Source organism: Hemiscyllium ocellatum, chromosome 17, assembly GCF_020745735.1.
Source record: "Hemiscyllium ocellatum isolate sHemOce1 chromosome 17, sHemOce1.pat.X.cur, whole genome shotgun sequence".
In the NCBI taxonomy this organism is placed as follows: Eukaryota; Metazoa; Chordata; class Chondrichthyes; order Orectolobiformes; family Hemiscylliidae; genus Hemiscyllium; species Hemiscyllium ocellatum.
The window spans coordinates 62,524,815-62,549,454 of NC_083417.1; the positions used below are offsets into that span (position 1 = coordinate 62,524,815).

At 40.3% G+C, this 24,640-nt stretch overlaps 1 protein-coding gene across 1 annotated transcript in view; it reads right to left on the minus strand.

The window, feature by feature from the left end:
• LOC132823598 (diacylglycerol O-acyltransferase 1-like) overlaps window positions 1–24,640 on the minus strand; it is a 195,773-nt gene that overhangs the window by 13,542 nt on the left and 157,591 nt on the right. Inside the window, exons 13-16 of the mRNA XM_060837516.1 lie at window positions 15,439–15,551; window positions 13,094–13,159; window positions 4,935–5,022; window positions 3,390–3,452 (exon numbers count right to left, since the gene is read on the minus strand). Coding sequence (XP_060693499.1) covers window positions 3,390–3,452; window positions 4,935–5,022; window positions 13,094–13,159; window positions 15,439–15,551 — 330 coding nt within the window. The remainder of the gene's footprint in view (window positions 1–3,389; window positions 3,453–4,934; window positions 5,023–13,093; window positions 13,160–15,438; window positions 15,552–24,640) is intronic.

Here is a 24,640-nt window from a genome sequence, read left to right on the forward strand (position 1 = left end):
GTTACGCTACTGGAGAGGGGAATTAAGAGTCAGATATATGAGCATAAAACTGGAGTCACATGTATGCTAGATTAGGTAAGAACAGAAAGTTTCCTTCTTGAAAGGCATTAGTGAACCAGAATTGTTTTTTATGTCATTTGGATAGTCACTTTCAATGATGCCATTTTATTAATTCTATTTTAATTAATAAAATTCTCAATCTGCGAACATGGTGAGGTTCCCTCTGATTTGGGCCAAGCAATCCTAGAACAAGTAAGGAAGTGTCAGGTGAAGGGGCAGGCTGTGCAGAAAGCCTACCTCTGGGCTTGACTGTGCCAGCATTTAGTGCCCATCCTAATTGCCGAGAGGACAATTAAGAGTCAACCACATTGATGTAGGTCTGGAGTCACATGTAGGCCAGACCACTAATGTTCTTTTAAGTTTCCTTCCCCAAAGGACATTACTGAACAGATGGGTTTTTGCAACAATGAATTCATGGTCCTTAGACCCTTAATTCCAGATTTTCTTTTGAATTCCACTTTAGTGGGATTCAAACCTGGTCCCCAGAACATTACTTGGGTCTTTAGATTAATAGCCCTCCTGATGAAGGGCTTTAGCCCGAAATGTCGAATTTCCTGTTCCTTGGATGCTGCCTGACCTGCTGCGCTTTAACCAGCAACACATTTTCAGCTCTTTAAATTAATAGTCCAGTGATAATACTACTAAGCCATCTCACATTCTCTGGACCTTTGGTGTGAGTCTCTCATTTACTTGTTCAGCAACATAAGCGGCACTTTTTATAAGACCATAAGACATAGGGGTGGAAGTAAGGCCATTCGACCCATTGAGTCCACTCCACCATTTAATCATGGCTGATGGCCATTTCAACTCCAATTATCCACACTCTCCCCAGAACCCTTAATTCCTTGCGAGATCAAGAATTTATCATCTCTGCCTTGAAGACATTTAACATCCAGGCTTCCACTTTATGCGTCAGTCTTTATAATGGAGAATACTATGAGCATCCAATTAATACTAAAGAATATAGTGGAGTACCATCACCATTACTACAGAAGTAGTATTAAACCAAGTATTGAGGCTAAAGGCCCTTAGCCCTGATGGCTTGCATCCTGGGATCCTAGAAGAGGTGGCTACATAGATTGTGGATGCATTGGTTGTAATTTTCCAAAAATCCTTGGATTCTAGAGAAGTACCAGAGGATTTGAAAACTGCCAATATGACACCCCTATTCAAAAAGGGAGGGAGGCTGAAAGCAGGTAACAATAGGCCAAGTAACCTAACATCTATTGATGGAAAAATATTGGAATCAATTATTAAGGGAGCAATAGCAGAACATTTGGAAAATCATCATCTAATCAAAAGTCAACATAGCTTCATGAAAGGGAAATCACATCTGACTAATTTATTAAACATTTTTGAGGAAGTCTCAACCACAGCAGATAGAGGGGAACCAGTAGATATGTTGTATGTGGATTTGTAGAAGGTGTTTGTCAAGGTCCCTAATAAAGACTAAGTCATAAGGTAAGAGCCCATGGTGTTGGAGATAATGCATTGGCATGGATACAGAGTTGCCTAATGGGCAGGAAACAATGAGTGGAGTTGGCAACCTGTAACCAGTGAGGTTCCACAGGGATTAGTGCTGGGACCACAACTGTTTCCAATACGTATTATATCCTTGGCGGAAGGAAGTAGATTAGATTAGATTACTTACAGTGTGGAAACAGGCCCTTTGGGCCAACAAGTCTACACCGACCCGCCGAAGCGCAACCCACCCATACCCCTACATTTACCCCTTTACCTAACACTATGGGCAATTTAGCATGGCCAATTCACCTGACCTGCACATCTTTGGAGTGTGGGAGGAAACCGGAGCACCCGGAGGAAACCCACGCAGACACGGGGAGAATGTGCAAACTCCACACAGTCAGTCGCCTGAGGCGGGAATTGAACCCGGGTCTCTGGCGCTTGTGAGGCAGCAGTGCTAACCACTGTGCCACCGTGCCGCCCGTTAAATGTACTGTAGTCAAATCTGCAGATGACACAAAAGTAAGTGGAAAGGGAAGTTGTGATACGGATACAAATATATGCAGAGAAATATTGATAGGTGTGGTAAGTGAGCAAAATAATTTGGCAAATGGAGTATAATGTGGAAAATGTGAAGTTGTTCATCTTGAAAGGGAGAAAAACAAACTATTATTTAAATGGAGAAAATTGTAGAAAGCTGCAATGAAAAGGAGCTGTGCATGAAGCATAGAAAGCTAGCACACAGATGCAGCAGGTAATCACGGCCAGTCAGACAGCATCCGAGAAGGAGAGTTGACATTTCAAGCATCAGGAAGAGGTAATGCTCAAAACGTCGACTCTCCTGCTCCACTGATGCTCCCTGACCGGTTGTGCTTTACCAGCGCCACACTTTTTGACTCTGATCTCCAGCATCTGCAGTCCTCACTTTTTCCCAGCAGGTAATCAGGAAGAATAATGAAATGTTGGCCCTTATTTCAAAGGGTTGTGAGTAGAGAACTCTTACTGCAACTGTGAGAGGTGCTGGCAAGGCCACATCTGGAGTACTGAAATTGTTTTGGTAACCTTATTTAAGATATTATTTCATTAGAGGCAGTTCAGGGAAGTTTCACTAGGATGATCGCTGATATGGAGGGATTGTCTTATGGGCAAAGGTTAAACAGATTTGGACTCAACTCATTGGAATTTAAAAGAATTAGCGGTGATCTCATTGAAAAATATAGGATTCTTAAGGGCTTGACAGGATAATGACGATACAATGTCTGTCCTCATGAGAGACACTAGGTCCAGAGGGCATAATCTCAGAATTAAGGGGCACCAAATTAAGACTGAGATGAGAAGGAATTTCTTCTCTTAGAGGGTTGTGAGCAGAGTCCTTGTGTTTGTTAAGGTTGAAATACATTCTTGTTCAGTCAGGGAATTAAAGGTTATGGGTAAAAGCAGGAAAGTGGATATGGGTTTTGGATCAGCGATGATCCTCTTAAATGATAGAGCAGGCTCAAGAGGCAATATGGCCTACTCATGTTCCTATTTCTTATGGTTTTCTGGTCTTATTACCATAACCCTAACCTTTTATTTTATCTTTACCAGCTGATGCTTGAGTGGCAGAACCCAGGATGGGGATCTGGCAAGAAGAGCCAGAAACATGCTGAACTTTCCTTCCATTTATTTTAGTGGAAGAATAATCCATTAGATTATGTTGACTTGCAAACCAGCCCACCCACTCCTGCGCCTCGTCACATTGTTGCTCAATTCGCCTTATATTAAATGACACTCATTTCCTGTGTAGAGATAAAATATGTAAGTTGTGATAGGAAATTATTTATTTTTGCTGAAAACGTGTAATGACAGCAAACATAGAGCCTTACCTGGAGCATCATCTCTATGAAAATCCACATGCGGAACATATGAAGTGGTGCTGCAATTAGGTACTGAATCAAGAAAAATGTTTAAATGTTATACTTGTTTACTTCAAAAGGAACAAAAATGAAATGATTTGCATTTCATTCAGGCCAAAAATATGGACAACTGGAAAGAACAACATATATTATTAGATCAGTTTATAACTGGTAGTAGCACTAATATAGATTTTAATAAGTTTACTGTTCACACTAGTGACCAATTTGAAGGACATTCTTGCAAAAGTTTTTTGTTCATGGATAATGTCCTTGATTAATTACATGATCTAAAAACAAATAGGATTTCTTACAGTATCTGTAAATTGTGCAAACAAAACCATATGTAAGCAACAGACATTAAGTTCTGTTATCGGAGTAAGTCAAGGACTTTTTTTTAGGAAGATGTACAATTTTTCTTGTGTTCTTACATTTAATGATGCATGCAAATGTATTGTGGCCTGCCATGATTTGAGATTTCTTATCATTTTCTATTTTAGAATTAATTTTCAAAACAAAATACATTCATGTCTTTTTTTAACGAAGAGCAGGGAGTTGTATCTCTTGGCATGATTATTAAAGTTAAAAACGTAAAATATCAATCTTTATTGTAAATGAAAGAAGTATGAAAACAAACCCGTTAGTCCTTAGGTGCCTGGTTTATTGTGTTTGAGAAGTGAGATTAAGTTCAATGGAATTTGTGTCGACTATTTGCTCACTTACTGAGTGTGAATTAAAGCAGCTTAATGATTTGGATCTGGTCTTTGTTTCACCAAGAGCTTCAGGGGACATGTGAAAGACAGAGAGTATGCAGTTCATATCTTGAGATCCAGTTGTTACACCTGTTTATGTTGTGGATGTATTTAGATTTATAGCTATTATTAGCTATTTGACAGTACAGCTACACTCCTAAAATCTAAGATGGTCAAGACGTTTTGCTGAAGCAATCAGCACCACTGTTCCTGAGAACATATCTCAAGCCATTCCTAAATTTCTTAGAAGGCTGTTTCAGAGACATAGATTTTGGCAGCACTACATACTGAGAAGTAATAAAACTTGAGCTTTCTTGACAGCAAGGGGTTTAGGTGGATCTAAAGCTTAATGGTTATATAATGTAGTTAGATCTTTTTTGTATTTCTGGTATTAAGTTATTGACACTGGGAAACAGAGATTCACAAGTCATTTGTTAATCTCGTAGTCCATTAGGAAACCAACAGTAAAAAGACCCCAAGCTTCATACTATTTTTCTAAGTCATATACAACCATATGTTATCTTGGGAAGCAGAAGAGATGGAGCATAATGTATGTTATTACGACATCAATATTTTTGTCTAGTTGCTAGGAAACATTTTTGCATCAGGTTATAAACATAGTGTATGAAGTAACTTTCACAATTTAAAAATACAATGACATTAAAAGATAATTTTGTCACTTGCACATGGTCAGTATAAAAGGGGTATTCTGGGGCTTAAATAATTTCTTTTAACAATCCTGCTTAAAGCCAGTGTTCTCACATACCTCATGGTACAATGCTGACAGGACGTATACTGAGGCTTGTCCTTCCCACTTTGAATAACCCTTTTCAATCAGTGGTCTATAAATATGTCTATTGCACAATAAAAATAACTTTTGTTATAGCATCCAAACTAGTTATAGCTCAATCTGTCCAGCTACTGTACAGTTACAGTAAACTAACAGTTACATAATATATTAGATCAATTTGTTACTTATTTCCTGTTCTAATTATTTGTTCTACTTGCACAGTATTTCATTTTCACTGAAGCGAGTCCATAAGAGTTAAAACTGTATTCTTATTATCCAACAACACTCCAATTCTTAATTGATATAATGGTAGAATTATTAAAATCAACCAACTTGATTGTGTTAGAAGGAAAGATTGAATGCATTTATTTGCCAATGAATTCTATAGTCTTTCTCATTCACACAGATGAATAAACAAAAACATTTATTGGAAGTTATAGTTTTAAGGCTTTAATCTTGAGTTTGCCATGAATATAATGAGTGTTTGTAATGAATGCTAAGGTGAATTACAAGGAGCTGCTGAAAGAAGACATCAATAGCTGGAGGGACATAGCAGAGACGAGAAAGAAAAAGGAAGAATACAAGGCCAAACTATTTCAATAAAGATAAGCAGTGGGACCAACAAATTCAGTGAACTCTAGATGTCAAGGAATATCTAGGATTGGATAAAGAGGATAAGGGAGGCTTAAAACAGATACCAAGGGCTCAAAACAGCAGAAACTGTAGAGGAGTATAGAATGTGCAAGAAGGAATGTAAAAAAGAAACTAAGAGAGAAAAGGGGGGCATGAAAGGATAATTTCAGATAAAATAATGGAAAATTTTAATTTATTATACAAGTATATTAAGGATAGATGAATAAATAGAGAAAAGAGCAGGGGTAATGAAGGACCAGTGATTAATGTATGTGGAGACAAAGTATATAGGTAGGGTTCTTTATGTCGGTTTTGACTGTGAGAGGGATGATGTTGGTATAGAAATTTGGGAGAAAGACTGTGATATAATTAAAGAAATTAGCACAGTCGGGGAGGAGATTCTGCTTGAGTGGTAGACTTAAAAGTAGATAAATCACCAGGGGTGGGTGAAATATATCCAAGGTTATTAAGTGAGGCAAGGAAGGAAATAGTAGGAGCACTTGGAATAATTTTCAATTCTTCTCTAGCCACAGGATAGGTGCCAGAAAAATAGAGAACAGTCAATGTGGTATTGTTATTGAAGAAGGATGGCATAAACCAGGAAACTACAGTCAGTCAAACCTTAGTGGTGGAAAAATTATTAGAAGTAATTCTGACGGTCAAAATTAATTTACACTTGAAGTGATAGGAACTAATTAAGAACAGCCAGCATAATCTTAAGTAGAGGTCCTGTCTGACCAACTTGACTGAATTTTTCAAAGAGGTGACTAAGTGTGTAGATCAGGGTAGTGTTTGTGATAAAGTCTACTTGGACTTCAGCAAGGCTTTTGATAATGTTCCACTTGGGAGACTGACAGAAAAAGAAGAGCATAGGATCCAAGGCAAGTTGGTAATTGGATCTAGAACTGACTGAGTAACAGGAAGCTGAAACAATAGTTGAGGGTTGTTTTTATGACTGAAAACCTGTGTTCAGTGGGGTCCAGCAGGGATCAGTGTTGGAACATTTGCAGCTTGTGGCATATTTAATCAGAGAGGATATTACAGGAGGATTTATAGGAGTGTATGGATGGGCTGGTCAGGTAGGCTGATCAGTGACAAATGGAACTCAACCTGGATAATAGTGCGAGGTGATGCATTTGGATAGGACAACTAGAGCAAGGGAATACTTGTTGAATAGTAGGACCCTGGGGAGCAGTAAGGATCAGAGAAACCATGGTGTGCTTGTCCACTGGTCCCTTAAACAGTTAGGTAATGTGGTTAAGAAGGCAAACTGGATACTTGCTCGAGTTTAGGAGCAGGGAGGCTATGCTGAAACTGATAAAATGTTGGTTAGGCCACAGCCAGAGTATTATGTGCAGTTCTGGATTCCACATCATAGAAGAGATGTAATTGCTTTGGAGATGGTGTAGAAGAGATATACCAGGATGTGGCCGGGGCTGGAGAATTTTAGTTACGAAAATAATTTGGATAGACTGGGATTTTTTCCTTGAAGCAAAGGAGACTAAAGGGGTATATAATTGAGTTGTGTGAAATAATGGGGGAGTAGACAGGGTAGATGAGTGTAGTGATTGTAATGAGGTCAGCCAGCTGGACTTCATAGAATATGAGCTCCCTGATTGGGGCTGTTATTCTGGTCCAGTCAAGGAGCCCTGTCTGACAGACACATTCAGGAGTGTCAGAAATTCTTTCACTCTGAGAACTGGCTCTCAGGGAGCTAAATCAGTGTTAAAGACTCTCCATGTGCAAATAAAGGGTGACTTGGTGATGAGACCCTGGCCTCTGTGGAGTTATCTCAATGAGAAGAACCATTTTCCCTTAGTGGAGGGATCAACGACTGGGGGTATAGATTTAGGGTAACAAGCAAATTTAGAGGGGCTATGAAGAAATGTTTTGTCACCCAGAGGATGGTGGGAATCTGGAACTCACAGCCTGAAAATATCATAGAAGTAGAACATTCAAAAAATGTAGTAAGTATTTAAATGACACTTGTGATGCCAAAGGTAACGCAAAGTGTTGGAAAATGAGATTAGAACATTTAGGTGCTTGTTTTTGACTGGTGCAGACTTGATGGTTTGAAGGGGCTTTTTCTGTGCTGTAGACCTCATTTTTTCTGGCTCCAGATAGAAACATGGCTGGAGAAAAGAAGTATTTACATAGTGTGGAAGATCAAACACAAAGCAAGTATCTTATTTTCTTGTTAATTATTACTTATATTTTCAAATCAGTTCATAACTTTGCCCCTCTAGCTTAGCAACCAACTAAACCTCCTCCAGTTCTGCCCTCTTTTGTATCCCCCATTCCTCTGTCTTACTTTATACCTTTAGTCTTCTGTGCCCTAAATGCTCGAATTTCCTCCCTAAATTTACTTCTCACACACACTTTCTCTCTCCACTTCAATGAGCTTGTTGCTATTGAAAATATATTTTCATTGTTTACTCTATAAAATACATCCATGACATTTCGAGCAAACTTCCTTACAGCTTTCACTGCTTTAAGTGCAGAACAATCCCCAATTCTTCAGTCTTTTTTCCATGTTACACTGCTAATTCTATAGCTAATACTTTGGTATCAGCATTCTATCTGTGATCTACAAAATTAGACCTTCTTGTAAAGCAAAGTAATGGAGCATGCAACAGATAAAGATTTTCTATAATTGATTTTCTACCAAATAACAACTAGTTGAACATTTAGAGCACAGCTTGAAAATCTCAAAAATGTACTACTATTGATTATATTGGTAGTTGCTTGACTACATCACAGTTTAAAATATTGCAATCTCATTCCATATCACCTGTGCCCTGATAGGTATTGATGATTGCTAAACTGTCTTATCCAGTCTACTGCCTTCAGCCAGGCTCCCAAACAGTGGAGGTAACAGAAGCAGTGCAGCAAGAAAATTAATGGTGAGGGTCTCGAAGATCCATCCAAGCTCGTCCTAACTAGGTAGCACTTCAATATCAACCTCTCAGTTTCTAACCATCAGGAGCTACAGTGTGCCCTTAATACTAGGTCAATCCTAAAGTCAACATTAATAAGCACCTGTGAACACATCCATTCTTTCTATCAGGAAACATCACTACTGCTTTGACTAAAATGACCAAGAGATACAGGAACCAATCAGGCATAATTACAAAGCATTCATTGACTGAAAACATCAAAAGACGAAAGCTTAAGAGAAAACCAGCAGTCCTATAGACAGCTGAAGGCAATTAAAAAAAAGCATTAAACCTATGACATAGAGAACAAAAGATGGGTAGAACATGCACAGAGATCCAACAGATTGCAGATATCAAGAACATATGCAATTTCTTCAGTGTTGTCAAGACTATCTATGGCTCAAGCTCGCAAGGGCCCACACCACCTGATTGAGTTGTAAAGAAAAAAGTAGACTTTAGATAGAAATAAACCCTTACGGCTCTCCAACTTCCTAGCTTTCAGTGCAGGCTAAAACAGCATTCATTGTTTTGCAAGGCATCAGTGATCGCTGTGCTTCTATATGCTTTCACTGAAGCAATTACTCTACTCTGAAATTGTTCACAGGAGATATCCAGGAAGACAGCAAAATTATTCCTGAAGTAATCAAAAATGCCTATCAACTGATGAAAGATCCTGGTTTTGATTGATCAGAATAAAGAAAGCTAATTTGGGAAGGAGCTGAACACATAGAGATACTTCTACAAGACTGTGCAGAAACAAAGTCAAGGCATTGGAGGAAATGCACAAATCTTCAAACAACCCACTTAACCAATCCCCTAAGCACGTCCTGTGCCATGTACAGAGTCTGTAGATTGATTATAATTATTAATGATTATTGCATTGTATATAATCAGTATTATTATTTCATAGCCAATCAAGTGGAAGCCAATCACGCTCAATCATGAGACAATAGCTAAGAAATAAATTTAAAAATACACAGTTGACTTATCTTTTGCTTCCCTTGAAGGCAGTGATATTGCTAATTTCAGTCCTGCTCACCCTACTCACCATTATTCCTACAGACTTTGCCAGAGAATTAAAAATGACCATCCTTCTTCAACAATATGCCACTGTTGCTTCCAGATTGAACTATTTCAACATCTCGTGATACATCTTCCAATCTTCACAAATAAATTTAATTCAAGCTTTTAGCCAGCATATGTAATACTCAATTCTTTGACTTGGTCTCCATTTTTTCTTTCAGGTCTGTTTGAACGGCTTTGCAATGTCTTTTTGATCATAAAGGCAATTTAAATACAAATTGTAGTAAGAAGGTGTGATGACACTTCCTGCAGAAGCAGGCCTATATCTACTTCACATCATCTTTAATTGATGCCTTTAGCGTTGTAGAGTGCAGAAGCCATTTCCTTAAGCTGCAATTTAGCAATGTACGAGAATCATCTAGGCCACCCCACTCCGGCCTATCACCCTCACCTTGACCTCCTTCCACCTATCCCACCTCCATCGCCCCTCCCCCTAGTCCCTCCTCCCTACCTTTTATCTCAGCCGGCTTGGCTCTCTCTCTCTTATTCCTGATGAAGGGCTTATGCTCAGCACCGCCCTCCTAACCTGCAATCCTCTTCCTGACCTCTCCGCCCCCACCCCACTCCGGCCTATCACCCTCACCTTGACCTCCTTCCACCTATCCCACCTCCATCGCCCCTCCCCCTAGTCCCTCCTCCCTACCTTTTATCTCAGCCGGCTTGGCTCTCTCTCTCTTATTCCTGATGAAGGGCTTATGCTCAGCACCGCCCTCCTAACCTGCAATCCTCTTCCTGACCTCTCCGCCCCCACCCCACTCCAGCCTATCACCCTCACCTTGACCTCCTTCCATCTATCCCACCTCCATCGCCCCTCCCCCTAGTCCCTCCTCCCTACCTTTTATCTCAGCCGGCTTGGCTCTCTCTCTCTTATTCCTGATGAAGGGCTTATGCTCAGCACCGCCCTCCTAACCTGCAATCCTCTTCCTGACCTCTCCGCCCCCACCCCACTCCGGCCTATCACCCTCACCTTGACCTCCTTCCACCTATCCCACCTCCATCGCCCCTCCCCCTAGTCCCTCCTCCCTACCTTTTATCTCAGCCGGCTTGGCTCTCTCTCTCTTATTCCTGATGAAGGGTTTATGCTCAGCACCGCCCTCCTAACCTGCAATCCTCTTCCTGACCTCTCCGCCCCCACCCCACTCCGGCCTATCACCCTCACCTTGACCTCCTTCCACCTATCCCACCTCCATCGCCCCTCCCCCTAGTCCCTCCTCCCTACCTTTTATCTCAGCCGGCTTGGCTCTCTCTCTCTTATTCCTGATGAAGGGCTTATGCTCAGCACCGCCCTCCTAACCTGCAATCCTCTTCCTGACCTCTCCGCCCCCACCCCACTCCGGCCTATCACCCTCACCTTGACCTCCTTCCACCTATCCCACCTCCATCGCCCCTCCCCCTAGTCCCTCCTCCCTACCTTTTATCTCAGCCGGCTTGGCTCTCTCTCTCTTATTCCTGATGAAGGGCTTATGCTCAGCACCGCCCTCCTAACCTGCAATCCTCTTCCTGACCTCTCCGCCCCCACCCCACTCCGGCCTATCACCCTCACCTTGACCTCCTTCCACCTATCCCACCTCCATCGCCCCTCCCCCTAGTCCCTCCTCCCTACCTTTTATCTCAGCCGGCTTGGCTCTCTCTCTCTTATTCCTGATGAAGGGCTTATGCTCAGCACCGCCCTCCTAACCTGCAATCCTCTTCCTGACCTCTCCGCCCCCACCCCACTCCGGCCTATCACCCTCACCTTGACCTCCTTCCACCTATCCCACCTCCATCGCCCCTCCCCCTAGTCCCTCCTCCCTACCTTTTATCTCAGCCGGCTTGGCTCTCTCTCTCTTATTCCTGATGAAGGGCTTATGCTCGAAACGTCGAATTCTCTATTCCTGAGATGCTGCCTAACCTGCTGTGCTTTGACCAGCAACACATTTGCAGCTGTGATCTCCAGCATCTGCAGACCTCATTTTTTACACTAGGAAATGTATATCACAACCTAACTCAGTGGCAACACTTAATGCCTTTGAACTATGAAATTGCAGCTAATAAGCTTAACTCTGGGAAGTGAACTCAAACTAGACGTACATTTATTGCAATACTGATGTAGTACTGCATTGTTATATTCGCCATCATTTAAAGAGGAGATATTAAACTGAGTCCCACTTTGTTCTGGTGGATGCATTTAAATGGTACTATTTAATGACAAATAGGAAGTTTTCCTCTGGCATCCTAGATAATGTTCACTCTTCAATTAGCATTGTTCAAAATAGATTTTCTTTAGATCATTTTCTGCTTGAAGGACCTTGCTGCATGAAATATCGTTGCTTCCTTTATCTATTGGAAAGATGTCGCGAAATTTGGAAGGGTCCAGAAAGGTTTTACAAGGATGTTGCCAGGATTGAAGCATTTGAGCAACTAGGGGGTTCTGAATAGGCTGGGGCTGGTTTCCCTGGAGCATCAGATGCTGAGGGGTGACCTTATAGAGGTTTATAAAATCATGAGGGGTAAATAGACAAGGTCTTTTCTCTGGGGTGGGGGTCTCCAGAACTAGAGGACACAGGTTTGGGGTGAGAGGGGTAAAACTTAAAAGGGACGTAAGGGGCAACTTTTTCATGCATCAGTGGTGCATATGTTGAATGAGCTGCCAGAGGAAGTGGTGGAGGCTGGTACAATTACAACATTTAAAAGGCATCTGGATGGGTATATGAATAGGAAAGGTTTAGAGGGATATGGGCCAAGTGCTGGCAAAAGGGATTAGATTAGGTTAGGATATCTAGTTGTCACGGACAAGTTGGACCGAAAGGTTTGTTTCTGTGCTGTACATCTCTATGACTTAATGTAAAAACAGTGATTGTACTTTAAAAGTAATTCATTGAAAATTTTGAGGTATCCTGAGCTAACACTAAAATGCTGTATAAGAAAAAGTGATCTGTTACTTTCATACTGGATTTCTCAAAATGAACTTTTAAATTCATTCTTTGGAAGTGGGCGATGCTGGCAAGACCAGAATTTATTGCCCTTCTTCAATTGCCCTTGGTGGCAATGTCCTGCTTTTTAAACTGCTGCACTCTATGCGGTGACATATTCTCACTACTGTCAGTTGGGGAATTCCAAAATTTTGACCAGCAATGATGAAGAAACAGTGATGTGTTTCCAAGCCAGGATGATGTGTGAGTTGGAGAAGAACTTGAAATTGGTGCTGTATCCATGTGCCTACAGCCTAAGCCTAAGCCCTTTTGAGGTGGTAAAGGGTGCAGATCCAAAAGGTGATATCAAAGAAGCCTTGATGTGTTGCTGCAGTACAGTTTGCAGATGATACACACCACAGCTATGTGCATCTGTGATGAAGGGAATCAATGTTTAATTTGTTGGATGAAGTACTAATCAAGCTTTCCTGAGCAGCTCTTTAATAGTGTAGGGATTAGAGTTCACGCCAACAGTAATATTTAGTTCTTTTTTAAATGCATGCTTGGCTAAATCCAGTACAGTTAACCTTACCTCATGTACCACTTGTGAAGAACAATATTTGAGTTTGACCAGAAGTAAGTGAGAGTCTCTGAGTTCCTGTACAGAATATAGAAATGTTGAAACCCTCAGTTTTTCATAGTTTTATTTTCTTCTATGCATAAAGGCAGAATTAGAGGTTAGACAGTGAGATAACAGAACACTTAAGTGTTGTTTCATTAAGAAAATCAGCTAACTATACAAACGAGAAACAACATAAAATAATAACTTTTCCAGAAATACAGTACAGTCAGCTTGAACCACATGGTGTATGAGCCTTTTGGATTTACCAAGAGGTGATTTTCCAAAAGATCATTGGACCTACAATGCACCTTACTTTTTAAGAATTACAGTCTGCCTTTGACTGACTGGTTCTAATCTGGTTATGATTCTGAGCCTCTTGCTGAATGCTTGCTGCTAACAAATAGTGATTAGCATTGCAGCTATCATTTAAATGAGTAGCCAGCATAAAGCTAACAGATGCCTGCCATACATTGACATAGTATGGGTTAATTGTAAATAATGATTCCCATGCACTTTTCTGATAGAAATCAATTTATTTGTTAAGAACTGGCCAGTTTATATTCAGATTTAACCATCTTCTTTTCCAATTAATTCTCCACCTTCTTTCTTTTGAAGTCATTGGGGAAAATGTTGACCTTTGTACAATAATGAAAATGGGCATCAAATCTTCATAACGAAATAAAATATCAGCAGAGATATGAAATTACAGATTTTATGTCATTATAAAAAGACAAAATCTACCCCAATGCATCTTGCTACAGTACAGTCCCATCAATTTATATGCCCTTTAGTATCCTACCAAGAGGCCATTCTTCTTTTGTAAGCCTTGGTAGTCAGTTTCAATAGACTATTTAATTGCTAGGATCATTATAGCCGTACTTGATCTTGTGGTGGTCAGAGGCAGTTTCAGAAAAGGTCACTTGATGGGATTCCTTATTTTTCCTTCTTCAATCCATAGTGATGCTAAATATGTATCCATAACAATCCTGCAGGTTGAAGTCAGCTGCACCAGCATAAACCAATGGACTAATTTTGAATTTCTTGAGACTTTTTAAGTGAGTTACTTAATGCCCTAACAAAGCTGAATCACTGGGGATCTTAACAATTTTTGCAGGACGAATAGAAACTTGGCTGAAATTGACCCTGCATGGAGAGACCAGTCTCATTCAACACAATGTTAAACAAAGTCCAAATAGGGGTTATGAGATAATTTTCACTGTAGTGCATCCATTGAAGGTTCCATTCTTATTGCATATCATTGACCAAGGTTAGCCATTCGGAGATAATGAGGTCTGCAAATGCTGGAGATCAGAGTTGAGAATGTGTTGCTGGAAAAACACAGCACGTTAGGCAGCATCTGAGGAGGAGGAAAATTCACGTTTCGGGCCGGAGCCTTTCATCAGGAATGAGGCTGGGAGCCTCGGGGGTGGAGAGATAAATGAGAGGGGGTTGGAGCTGGAGAGAAGGCAGCTGAGAGTGCAATTGGTGGATGGGGGTGGGAATAAAGGTGATAGGTTGGAGAGGAGGGTGGAGCGGATAGGTGGGAAGGAAGATTGACAGGTGGAACAGGTCATGAGGGCAGTACTGGGCTGGAAGATTGGACCTGGGGGTTAGGTGGGTGGAGGGGAAATGAGGAAAATGGTGAAGTCCATATTGATGCCTGGAGTTGAAGGGTTCCGAGGCAGAAGATAAGGCGTTCTTCCTCCAGGCATTGGGTAGTATGGGAGTGGCGGTGGAGGAGGCCCAGGACCTGCATGTCCTCGGCAGAATGGGAGGGGGAGTTGAAATGTTCAGCCATGGGGTGGTGGGGTTAATTACCACCCGATGCCTGGAGGAAGAACACCCTATCTTCCGCCTCGTATCCCTTCAACTCCAGGGCATCAATGTGGACTTCACCAGTTTTCTCATTTCCCCTTCCCCCACCTTACCCCAGTTTCAACCTTCCAGCTCAGCACCACCCTCATGACTGGTCCCACCTGTCAATCTTCCTTCCCACCTATTCGTTGCACCTTCCTCTCTGACCTATCACCTTTAACCCCACCTCCATCCACCAATTGCACTCTCAGCTACCTTCTTCCCAGCCTCACCCCCTCCCATTTAACTCTCCACCCCCGAGGCTCCCAGCCTCATTCCTGATGAATGGCTGCGGCCCGAAATGTCTGCTCCTTGGATGCTGCCTGACCTGCTATGCTTTTCCAGCAACACATTCTCAACAAGGTTAGCCATTGTATATTTCAATGCAAATTACTTTTTAGGAAAACAACTGTCTTCTCCTTCATAGGCATGAAGGGCATATTGTGCAGTAAAGCACCTACCACCAGTCTCGATAAAATCTCCGATCTCCAAACCGCATCAGCTCAGCAATAAAGTTCAAAGTTGAATGGAAAAACCAATGGAAAAATATGAGCCACATGAAGTGATTGGGAATCTGGAGGAGAAAACAAGTATTATTGAATATTCTTTAATCTAATATTTTTTGTTATGTTCTTATTTAAATAGCCATGAAAACAGGTAATTCTGTACTGCTCTCCTGTATTATATATTTTCAGTTCTTTTGTTGCTTTGATATTGCATGCACCAGCTCATTTGCACTAGAAAACTGACATTGACATGGACATTGTTACAGAGACTATTATATTAATGTAACTTGTAAATAGTTGCTCAAAGACAAATTAACTATTTCTTGTTCTGTGTAAGAAACTTTTCTAGTTAAATTAACACATAATTGCCTCTATCATATTAGATGAAGCAAACCTGCTAGATCCCTAGACTTAAAGGAGATAACGGTAGCAAATCTATTACATGGTGAGATGCAGACTTAGAGCATACAACAAAGGACTATGGTCATATTATCCAATATTTAAGTATTCAACAGCACCAGTCAAGGCACAATGGAATCCCTTGTGAACTGAACTAGATATTGTATTTTTCAAAAACACCCTCAAACATATTTCTTCAGTGATTGTGAATCTGAATGAAAATATATTTCGTAGCGTGAAGCTGCATGCGTATCACGTCAAAATTTGTTTTATAATTCTTCATTAAGTAGATTGAATTGCCTTGGGGTGTTTAACTATGTTAAAGGGTTTCCTACTATAGCTAATAAGGAAGTTAAAGATCGCATTAGAGCAAAGGAATTGTCTTAAAAGGATGCCAGAAAAAGTGATAGGTCTGAGGATTTGGAACCCAGCATAAGATGACCAAGAAGCTAATAAATAAATGGAATATGAACGCAAACTAGCTAAACACATAAAAGCAGAGAGTAAAAGTTTCTTTTGGTATTTGAAAAGCAAAAGATTATTTGGACAAATGTGTGTCTATTATACTATCACTGTAACGCTGCAGCAAAGACATTTTGTGCTCAGGGACATACACACAACTCACAAACCGGATCGGGCTGGATCTCTTCAGTCACTGTCTTAATGTTCATTGTGAGCATACCTGAATGCTCACAGCATCTTTGCTTTGCCTTTTTGTGCTTTGCTCCCTCATCTACATTACTAATGTCATGCTGTGCCACGTACCATAGAAACAATGCCTGGCCTCAGTCCAATTAATAGGAATAACCTTCTGTCAGCACTGTAAGTCATCATAGCCTTCAATACCAAACCAGACCTCACTCAGGGCAGTCAGAGTCAGGGGTATCCTCTGCTCAAAATGATGAGGAGCTGTATCATGGGCAGCACAATACCTGTCTTGAGTCTTTCTGCCCTAATGTGGGCTGGTTTCCTCGTGGAATGAGAGAGAACCAAGTATTAAAGAAGAGGAAAGTGAGTGGGACAGCTGTTACTGTATTGTGATGGGAGGTTTCCTGAGTAAATGAGTAGTCAGCACAGAGGGTATGCAGCATTATTGCAGGTGCCATTTGGGTAGGTAAGTGTGATGTTGCAGGAATTAGTGGTTGAGTGTGATCCTTAGTGAGAAATGGATGCAGTAGCAGAAATAGAGTTTGTTGAGGCATTGGAGAGAGATATTGTACTAACCTTGGATTGCTGAAGGTCATTGAACTTCTTCCTTCAGTACTGGACATTCCTCCAGAAGGCTGAGACTGCTTCAACAGAGGTGGCAATTTTGGACAAGGATGGCATAGTCTGGTGTTGTAGTCTCTACTGCTTATCCAGGGGAAGGGAATGCCTTGCCCATGTACCACCCCATCGAGTAGGGTATGCAGGACCATGCCTGCAAAGTGGAGTGAGGATTTCCCTCTGTCAGCCATGTCTGCAGCAAACGTTAAGGTAGTTCTAGACTGATAGTGATTTCCCATGTGTAAAATGGTTTTAATAGTGGCGCTGGTAAGAGGAATGCCAGTCAATTCTGAGATCTCCAGTGAGCAGCAGGTTGCTGTCGGAATGGAGCCTCGTAAAATGCTGTGGAAATAGAGCTTGATTCTCACTGTGACTGTTCAAATGGCAATTAACATGTTGAATTTGGTAAGACATGGTGAGAAAAGATTCTCTGCATTATGGTAACATTTACTTTACCAAACTCAATTAGAGTTGCACTTGGCTGAAAAAAATCGTAAGATCGCACTCTTTGTGGATGGCTTCACAGAAGAAGACATGGAAAGCCCCTTAAAAATACTAGCCAATGAAGGGGCTTGTCAAACTGAGGAATAATCACCTTAAATCTGTGTCTCATTGGCCTGTTCGCTTTGGCCAAGCCCTTCATTATTTTGTATAATTCAATTAAGTCACCCCTCGACCTCTTCTGTTCTAAAGAAATCAACTGAAGCATCCTCAAATTTTCTTCGGAACTGCAATTTTCAAGCCCTGGCAACATTCTTGTAAATGTCCTCTGTACTCTCTTGCGAGCAGCTTTGATTTTTGAATAACAATGACTATACACAAAACTCCAGCTATGACTTAATCAGTATTTTATATAATTCCAGGATTACATCACTGCTTTTGTGTTCAATACTTTTCCAATGCAGGAAAGGTTCTCATGCTTTCCTTTATCTCTCTGCCCTGACACCTTCAGGTACATGGATACTCCATGACATTTCACCTGCTCTACTTCTCTCATTATCCATATATATGTGTATTAATTTGATCTGTTTGCCCTTCCCAAATACATAACCTTGCATTTCTCCAATTTACTTCTATTTGCCATTTTTCTGTTTACTCAACCAAACCAGTGTTGTCATCCTGGAGTGTGTCATGTGAGTATGCTCATAAGTTATTTTGATAGGTAAGGTAAGCAGAAGGAGAATGTATTACTGGTTGCAACACAGAGTGAAGAATCAAATTCAGATGATTCTGAATTGTTCATTCCTTTAAAGTAAATTAGACAATGAGGAAGTTCTCAAAAATTTGGATTAACTATTGAGTTACCTCCCAGAGGAAAATCAAAATGACCTGATGGAGTTACTACAATCACGGAAGGAGATATGTGGGAATAAGCTGGGAAGTACTAATCTAATTATGCATGATACTGATCTCGGAAGTGCAGTTCCAATTAAGCATTTATAGATTTTCACTTACAGATTTAATACTCAAAAGTTGGTACGGATCAATAAGAGATTAAACCCATGCCCAAAGACAATATAATTGAAGTGAGTTGTAGCAAATGCAGCTCACCCATATTCATATTATCAAAACCAGATGGTACCCAACGATTATGTGTGGACTATTGCAAAGTCAACGCAATTATGAAATCTGATTCAAATCCTATTCCACATCTGGAAGACTGTATTGAAAAGGTGGGACAAGTAACTTATTCCTAATTCAGTCTTACTCAGAAGATATAGGCAGGTGTTTAAAACAGCGGAGGAAGTTTTAGCTTTGTGATGCCGAATGGACTGTACCAGTTTAAAATCATGCCATCTGGTAAGAAAACTGTGCCAGCCACATATAAAGACTAACCAATGAAGTCATTTTGGGATTACCAACTGTGGATGTACATTGACGATCTGTTGATTTTCAGTCACACATGGAAGGAACATGAAGCATCTATCAGAATTGTTTGATTGATTTTGGTAGACAGGCTTGGTGATAAATCTGGCTGAGAGTGAGTTCACAAAAACTAAGTCACGTTCCTGGGCCATGTCACTGGACATGGAAAGATGGTCCCATGAAATGTGAAAACGAAGATTATTGGGGAATTTCCCATACCGTTGATGGGAAGTACTGTTATTCCTGGGACTGAGTGTTCTTTTCTCTGAAGTTGTATTTAATTTTAGCAGTGTGGTTGCTCCACTGACTTGTTGAAGAAGTGCAGAAAGGTTCAGTGGACAAAGGAATGTCAGAAGGCATCTGACAGTCTGAAAGCAATGTTGTTGACCATTGCCCCAGTGTTAGCTACACCTAACCACACAAAGTTATTCAAGGTGACTATTGATACAAGTGATGTATCCATATTGTATTTGTGCAAGAAGATCATGAGAAGATAGAAAGACATATTGGATATTTTTCCAGAAAATTTAATAAACATCAACCAAATTATTCCATGATTGAGAAGGAAACGTTGAGTTTGGTGTTGGCATTGCAACATTTCAATATTTATATTGCCAATAATGTGGCTGAGACAATTGTATATATTGATTAAAACCCCTTCAAGTTTTTGTGAAATTTTATTTTTAAAAATCCATACTATTTAGATGGAGTTTATTATTGCAGCCATTCAATTAGAAAATCATACAGATGGCAGGATGAGAGAGCATTACTGCTGATGCATTGTTGTGACTGTGATGAAACAAAATAGAAGTGTTCTGTGGCTGATAGAAAAGGACTGAAATGGACGGTTGTAGTGAATGTTTGCATGCATTGAGTCACTGTCATGTATATGTATTCTGGTATACTAATATAGGACTAAAGGTTTTTAAAAATGAGGCTAGCTTTGTTCATTGAAGTTTTTTTAAGTGTGGAGGTGTGACAATGCTACAGCTTTTAAGAGATGTATTTTGTCCTGGATTCTTTTGAAGAGAGGTTTTAAGGCAGAAGTGGCAAGCTGTCTATTTTAATCCAATAAACAGCTTGTGAGACCTTAGTTTTTTTTTAAGTTGGAACAATAGAAACAGCCTGAATTGACGGGGTCAAGCTCCCACAGAACCAGGAAATTTATTTTTAGTTTTTTTGGTCACAGCTGCTAGGGTCTTTCAACCTGGATGTGGAAGTTGTTTTTCCTCTCATTATTATAGCTAAAACCTGGGGTTATCTTCTTGCTGCTAGAATTGCTTGTGAGACAATCTATTTTAGTGAATTTGCCTTTGCCAAGGATGTGTAAATGGGATGTTTCTATATTGAAACAGTTAGTTAAATCTATTGTTCTGTTAAGTTTTCCAATAGAATTGTTATTTCAATGCCTTCTTTCATTTATTGTATTTTAACTATTTAGTGTATAAATGAAGTGTATTTTGCTTCAGGATTGGTAGTTTGACCAACTGCATCCCGAATGCCTTTAAAATAAGAAACAGTTATGTCTGGGCTATCTTTTTAATATATTTCGAGGGGGTTTAGTCTGGTCCACAGAACCTACTCTTAGCAAGAGAATGCTGTTTATTCCTGACTAATCATGACTTTTCAAGTAACAATTATTCCAATCCCTCAGTGTTGATTCTTGTGATTGTCCCACATCAAGATTAGATTGACTGGTGTATAACTTTTTGTCCCATCCCTCATAACTTTTCAAATAATGGTAAAATGTTTGCAGATCTTAAATTCTCTGGTAACTCACTTGTATTTTCTCTTTGAAATTAAGCTCAGAATTTAATTTGCCTTCTTATCAGCTGCTGAACTTGTATCAAGCATTTTGTGATTTATGCAAAAGTATCTCTATGGCCTTACACAGTCTCTCTCCACTTAAGTAATATTCAGCTCCACTATTCTTCCTGCCAAAGTACATAACTTTACGTTTTCACATATCCTACCTGTCAAGTTTTTTTGGCCACACACTTACCCTGTCTATACCCCTTCTACAGACTCTTTGTGCCTCCTCACAATTTGCTTTCCTACCTATAGTGCATCCACTTCCCAAATCCAAATCATCAATTGTACATAATTATTGCCTCAGCACTGATCCCTGTGGTACTCTGCTAGTTACAGGTTGCCATTCTGAAAATGCACCCCTTATCCCAACTCTCTGTCTTCTATGAATTAACTAATTTTCCACCTATGCTAATGTACTACCGCCAGTACATGGGCACTTATTAAGTAGCCTAATGACCTTTAGTAAACGTCTCGGGAAAATCAATTATATTACATCCACTGTTCCCCTTTAACTACCCTACTTGAAATTCTAATAAATTTATCAGGTGTATTTTCCCCTTCAAGAACCTGTGTATTAGTGTATTACATATTTCTAAATGCTCTATTACATCCTTTGTAACAGATCCCTGTATTTTCCCAATAACATGTTAAGCTTAGTGAGTTTTGAGAAGATTTGTAGCTCAGGTTGAGGTTCTGGATGTAGGTTTGCTCGCTGAGCTGGAAGGTTCATTTCCAGACGTTTCATCACCCTACTGGGTAACATCTTCAGTGGGCCTCTAGGCAGAGCACTGTTCATAATACCTTTCTATCAAATGTTTGGGTTTCTTTGGGTTGGTGATATCATTTCCTGTGGTGATGTTATTTCCTGTTCTTTTTCTCAGGGGGTGGTAGATGGGGTCTAACTCGATGTGTTTATTGATAGAGTTCCAGTTTTAATGTCATGCTTCTAGGAATTCTCGTGCTTGTCTCTGTTTGGCTTGTCCTAGGATGGATGTGTTGTCCCAGTCGAAGTGGTGCCCTTCCTCAACTGTATGTAAAGATACTAGTGAGAGAAAGGTCATGTCTTTTTGTGGCTAGTTGATGTTCATGTATCCTGGTGGCTAGTTTTCTGCCTGTTTGTCCAACGTAGTGTTGGCTAAACTCCTTGGATGGTATTTTGTAAATAACATTAGTTTTGCTTGTTGTTTGCAAAATACTTTTGCAAAACTAATGTTATTTACAAAAAAAATACTGTGCAAGGACTGTAACAAACACTACGTTGGACAAGCAGGCAGAAAACTAGCCACCAGGATACATGAATATCAACTAGCCACAAAATGACATGACCCTCCATCACTAGTATCCTTACATATAGATGAGGAAGGACACCACTTCAACTGGGACAACACATCCATCCTAGGACAAGCCAAACAGAGACAAGTACGAGAATTCCTAGAGGCATGACATTAAAACTGGAACTCTATCAGCAAACACATTGAGTTAGACCCCATCTACCACCCCCTGAGAAAAAGAACAGGAAAAAACATCACCACCGGAAATGATGTCACCACAGGAAATGACATCACCAACCCAAAGAAACCCAAACATATAAATAGAAAGCAGGAATTATCAACAGTGCTTCGCCTGGAGGCTCACTGAAGATATTACCTAATAGGGTGACGAAACATTTGGAAATGAACCTTCCAGCTCAGCGAGCAAACCTACATCCAGAACATGTTTAGCTGGCCTATACTTCCTTTTTCTGTCTACTTCCCTTTTTGAATAAAGGTGTTACATTGGCAGTTTTCCAATTCCCTGGGACTTTCTCAGAACCTAAGGATTTTTGGAGGATTACTACCAATATATCTAATATCTCTGTATCTTCCTTTAATATCCTCGGATACATCCCATCAGATCTAAGAGACTTAATGGCGTTTAGCTCTATTAGTTTTCCTAGCACTTTCTTCAGTCATTGTTAATTACATTTACTTCCTCTCCCTCTTTTTGCTTGACATTTGTATTATTTTTGGAAGGCTATTAGTATCCTCTACAGTGAAGACCGATTATAAAATACATATTCAACTCTTTTGCCATTTCCTTATTCCCATTTTTTATTTCTCCAGCATCATTCTCATGTATTGGACATAAGTGCAGAAAAAGGTTCATGAAAATGGTTCCAGGGTGGGGAAACTTCAGTCATGAGGATAGATCTGAGAAGTTTAGAATGTTTTCCTTAGAGAGCAGAATGCTGAGAATAGACCTGATGGAAGTTTTCAAAAGTATAAGAGATTTGGAAAACTTTCCTCCTTGTAGAAGATTGAGAAACAAAGGTCACAGTTTAAAAGCGTTTTGCAAAAGAACAAATGCAAGGTGAGAAAAAATTATTTTCATACAAAGAGTGATTTGAATTTAGAATGTGTTTTCTGGAATTGCAATGGAGGGAAGTTCATTCTATTTTGTGTTCATTCATGGCTTGTGGGTGTCGATGGTTGGGGAAGCTTTTATTCGGCATCCCTAATTGCCTTTGAACTGAGTGGCTTGTTAGGCAATTAAGAATCAACCATATTGCTGTAAGTCTGGAATCACTGTTGGAATATTGCATGCAATTCTTGTTGCTTTCCTATGGGAAAGAATTTGTGAAACTTGAAAGGGTTCAGAAAAAATTGACAAGAATGTTACCAGGGTTGGAGGATTTGAGCTATAGGGAGATGTTGAATAGGGTGGGGCTATTTCCCCTGGAATGTCGGAGGCTGAAGGGTGACCTTATAGAGGCTTATAAAATCATGAGGGGCATGGATAGGATAAATAGACAACATCTTCTCCCTGGGGTGGGGGACTCCAGAACTAGAGGGCATAGGTTTAGGGTGAGAGGGGAAAGATATAAAAGAGACCTAAGAGGCAACTTTTCACTCAGAGGGTGCTACGTGTATGGAATGAGCTGCCAGAGGAAGTGATGGAGGTTAATACAATTGTACCATTTAAAAGGCATCTGGATGGGTATATGAACAGGAAGGATTTGGAGGGATATGGGCCAGGTGCTGGCAGGTGGTACTAGATTGGTTTGGGATATATGGTAGGCATGAACGAGTTGGACCGAAGGGTCTGTTTCCGTGCTGTACATCTCTATGACTCTATGACATGCTGGCTAGATCACATAACATTGGCAGATTTTATTCCCTAAAGGACATTAATGAGTCACCTTTTTAACCACAACCTACAATGGTTAAATTAGGTGGAATCTTCCCAGACACTAAACAATCTGGGCTTTCACATATTTGGGAGAATCACATGAGATTGGCAGTGATGAGCAGCTTCCAGTCATTGACAGCAAAATGTTCCATTTTTCAACGAAATGCTGAACAGCAACACAAGATTCTTGCTAGTGAGCAGTAAAAAGTCTATTTGCATGCATTGACATCCTCATTATTATGTCAACTTGCCTCATTGATATGCAGCTGCCCATTCTCCCACCTGCCAGGTTGGAAATGGTCAGCAATGATTGTCGACCTGAAAGTGCGAACAGTCACCTAGCTCCTTCAGCTTGCTGCCTGTTTCTTCTGACCTCCATCAGTCACTAACATCTCAGGGTACATTCCATGGGTAGCAATCACATCCAAAAGGACCTCCAGATTCCTATCAACAATTACGCTCTGTTCAACATGCCCATGACAAATAAAATGAGCCATGAATGGCAGCTGCAGACTACTGTTGGAGATCAATTATATGGCATGTTCAAATGAGAAACTGATAGACTTCTAGAAACTAATGATATAATATGGAGGTAGTGCAGGATGGTGGATAATCAGACTTGGTTTAGCTGAATAGTGAAGCAAGC